The 4,354-nt window shown below is 34.6% G+C and overlaps 1 protein-coding gene across 1 annotated transcript in view; it reads right to left on the reverse strand.

Annotated features, from left to right (window-relative positions):
• LOC106879413 (coiled-coil domain-containing protein 13) overlaps window positions 1–4,354 on the reverse strand; it is an 84,781-nt gene that overhangs the window by 66,771 nt on the left and 13,656 nt on the right. The window contains exon 5 of the mRNA XM_014928969.2: window positions 220–359. Coding sequence (XP_014784455.1) covers window positions 220–359 — 140 coding nt within the window. The remainder of the gene's footprint in view (window positions 1–219; window positions 360–4,354) is intronic.

Consider the following 4,354-nt stretch of genomic DNA (forward strand, 5'->3'; position numbering starts at 1 on the left):
ATATATATATATATGTATATATATATATATATATATGTATACATATATATACAGCTATCTACTTGTTTTGCAAAATTCTTGATGTAAAATCCCGTGGTGAAACAGATATTCTTATATTTGGAGATGTTTATTGTCAATAAACACTTGCACTATATATTTGATCTTACATTAAAATTTACTATAACATTTTAAATAATACATTAATATTCTTGTAATTACCTCTTGCTTCAGTTCTTCATACTTTTTTGCTAAACATCTTGATTTTGTTTTCTCAACCTCCAGATCTGCCACTGCTTTGCGCAGTTTCTTGGAGAGTTCAACAATTTTCATAGCTGCAGTATCATTTGTAATCTCTGGCACTACAAGTAAAATATTCTCTTGTAAATATAATATAATTATAAGATTACTGCATCAATAAAAAGAAGTCTTGTCAAAGTAGAATAGTAAGTCAGTAAATCATCGTCATCATCATCATCATCATCATCATCAATATTATCATCATTTTTAATGTCCGTTTTTTCCATGCTTGCACATGTCAATGGAATTTGTTGGGACAGAGTTTCTACAGCTGGATGCCCTTCCTGTTGTCAACCCTCATCTGTTTCTAGGTAAGTAAGGTACTACTTGTGACTAGACATGTTTCCACAGAATACTGGAAATGAAAGATACCACTTGCATGACAGTGACACCCATTTACAACTATCACACAATGTCAAGGAAATGAGACAGTAACACACACACACACACACACACACACACACACATACACACACACACATGCACACATGCACCTACACATGCACACACACATACACACATACATACACATTTTAGTTTTACTACTAAAATTGCAGCTTGAACTACAACTGAAAGTATGGTATTGAAACTGCCTGACATAGAAGGCTAGAAGCGGTTTTTCCTTGAGCAAGTAAATGTAGATTAAAGTAAAAATAAAAAGCAAAACGTTTGGCATCGCTTGAAAAGGACATTTAATTTAAATAGAGTATATAGACATACAGAGTCTCTTACAGCTGTTTCTGGAATAGTGGTTTCTTACAGCTGCTTGGCTATTTTAGAAACAGCTGTAAGAGACCTTGTATGCTTATATTCTCTGTCTAAATGAAATTTTCTTTTCAAATGATGCAACGATTTTACTTTTTCCTTTTACCTTACTCTATATACAAGGGGCTGCTTATAAAGTTCCTGATTTTAAAGGTACTGCAAAAGGCCTGGTTGGAGGCCCAAACTTCCAAGTTCTTTTACAGGGCTCAGAAAAACTGAAGGATCACAGCAATCAGTGTGTGAATCTGAGAGGGAAATATATTGACTAAAATCATAATTAACTGATCATTCTCTATTTTCTTTTACCTAAAACAAGGAACTTTTCAGCACCCCACTTTTATATGCTTATGCACACAATAGGCTACTTTTAGTTCCTGTCTACCAAATCCACTCAGAAAACACTTGCCCAAGGCACCACATAGTGGGACTGAACCCACAAGCATGTAAATCTTAAATATGAAGCAGTTCGTTTTGAGTTGTAGGTAACATGATATATATTTTTTACTGCTACAAATTGCACAAACCCAAAGAGTTTAGGATGTGAAATTGTTTGGGGACTTTTCTCTCCTCATAATAATAAATAAATAAAGCTGAGGCACAGGTTCAGTCTCACTACATGGCACCTTGAGCTAGTAAATAACTTCTGCTACAGCGCTGGGCTGAACAAAGCCTTGCATGGTGGGTTTGGTAGATGGAAATCAAAAGAAGCCTATCATCATTATCATCACCATCAATATTTTGACCTCCACTTTTCTATGCTTCTATGGGTCCCCCAGAGTTTATTGAAGCAGATTATTCTACAGCTGGATGCCCTTCCTGTTACCAACTCTCAACTGTTTTCAAGCAAGATAATATTTCTCTATAGCGAGACATGTTTTTGCAGATTATTGGAAATGAATGACACTGCACGTATGACAGTGATGCTCATTTACAACTCTTTTGTGATGCCAAGACAAGGTGACACAAATACATGCACACACACGCATGCACACACACACACACACACACACACACACACACACACACATCCATACACATAAAATAAAACAGGCTTCTTTCTGTTTCCATCAACTAACTCTACTCAAAGGCTTTGGTCGGCATAGGGCTATAGTAGAAGACTATTAGCCAAGGAATCATGCAGTGGGACTGAACCCAACACCATGTGGCTTGGAATGAAACACACACACACACACACACACACACATATCTATATACATACACTAATACCTCACTTTACAAGGACCCACTTTACGAGACCCTGGGTTTATGAGTTTTATTTTTCAAGCACAAGATCCAAATTTTGAACAAAGTGCAAAAGTTTCTACTGCTATAACAAATGCCTCTGCATGTTACTGAGAAATTTATAGAGATCAAAAGAAAGCTTCTTCTAAGCAAACAATTCTAGATATGTTTTTTAAAAAGAAATCTACAAGTCCATCAACAAGTGCTTGTGAATCGGCAAGCACATCTACAAGTGATGGTGTGCACGAGTCTTGTGCAAGTGAAAGTAATTCAGAAAATGATTATAATAACATTTTTTATTAGAAATATGTTTTTACTATAAATATTTTTTATTATAAATGATCTTAACATTTTCTTTACATTACATAAAATATTCTTTACATTCTACTATTGTTTTATTACCATTTATTTACAAGTATTATAAATTTGATAGATAAAATATTTTTCTGGAAACGAAATACAATTTATAACATTACTACTATTGGAAATTATTGTTTTGCTTTACGAGTTTTCACTTTGTGAGCAGTCTCTGGGAACAAATTAACTTGTATATTGAGGCATTATTGTATATATGTGTGTGTGTTTGTGTGTGTATACACTAGAAAGAAAGATAGTCCTCAGGCACCACTTCTACAGGGTTCTACCAAAAGCAGCCATCATTACACTTTCTGGCCAGGTTCTCAAGTATATCCGACTGAGACTATGGATGTTATCCAACCAACTCATTCTTGCTCTACTCCAATGTCTTCTGCCATTTGGCTCAGCTTCAAGAATCTGTCTTGTGATTCTTTCCTGTGACATTCTAATCACATGTCTGTAGAACTGGAACTGTGACTTCTCAATGCAGAGAAGTAGTGACTTGACTCTGAGGGGCTCCCTGATCTGCAAGCTATGCATACTGTCAAGTAACTTTTCTTCAGAGATCCCTCAGAGAAACCCCATTTTGGAAACTTAGATTTTATTTATTTATCTATCCCCTTATAAATCAAATGTACAGTTTCAAGCAAATCAGATTCTAATAAAAGCAATGACTCGAAAATTGTGCTTTGGATGAATGTGTTCTGAAATTGGATGCCTTTTTGTTCACTAGACTATTTCCTGAATCTCTCAATTGTTGCTCTTCACAAATCATCAAAGATTTGATTTAGTTGCAATCCTGCATTCAACCCTCAAATATTATTTGTTCAGCAGTATTTTGCATTAGAAAAGTAAACTGTACAGCTGTTCCAACAAACAGTGTGTGTTTTATACTGCATATTGACGCATGCTCATGTACATACATACATACAGATACATTCACAAACATGTACCGTATTTGATGGCCTATAAGATGCATGAGTGCATAGGATGCATCCCTAGCCTAGGCTATACTTTTGTAAAATAAATTACCACTAAAATAATGATTTAATTCCTCCACTTACCTGTATATCTTTGTTATTACCAGTAATTATAAGCAATTTATTGCATCCACATTCGATATAAACATACTGTAGGTGATTATTCACCAATAGATGGCAGCACATGTTTTGTAAACATACATACCGTTTTGAGCAAGTTTTGAGCCTACATTGAGTGCATTGGACACAGGGAGATTTTTAAAGCCATTTTGAGGTAAAAAAGGTACATCTTATAGGCCATGAAATATGGTGCATACATATAATATAAATATCTGTAGATAAAAAGTATCTCAATATTTTCTATTTTTTACTTGTTTCAGTCTTTGGACTGCAGTGATGCTGGGACACTGCCTTGAAGGGCTTTTAATCAAATAAGTCAATCCTAGTGCTCATTTTTTTTTTTTTTTTACATCTGGTACTTATTCTATCAGTCACTTTTGCTGAACTGCTAAGTTATGGGGGACCTAAACAAACTAACACTGATTGTCAAGCAGTGATGTGGGGACAGATACAAACAAAAAGACACACACACACGCACACACACACACACACACACAAAGATATATATATGTTTTCTTTATTTTCTTAATATATATATATATATATATATATATATAAGGTTGAGGAGGGTATTGGATTTAACCAAACTCAAA

Source organism: Octopus bimaculoides, chromosome 4 (assembly GCF_001194135.2).
Source record: "Octopus bimaculoides isolate UCB-OBI-ISO-001 chromosome 4, ASM119413v2, whole genome shotgun sequence".
Classification (NCBI taxonomy): Eukaryota; Metazoa; Mollusca; class Cephalopoda; order Octopoda; family Octopodidae; genus Octopus; species Octopus bimaculoides.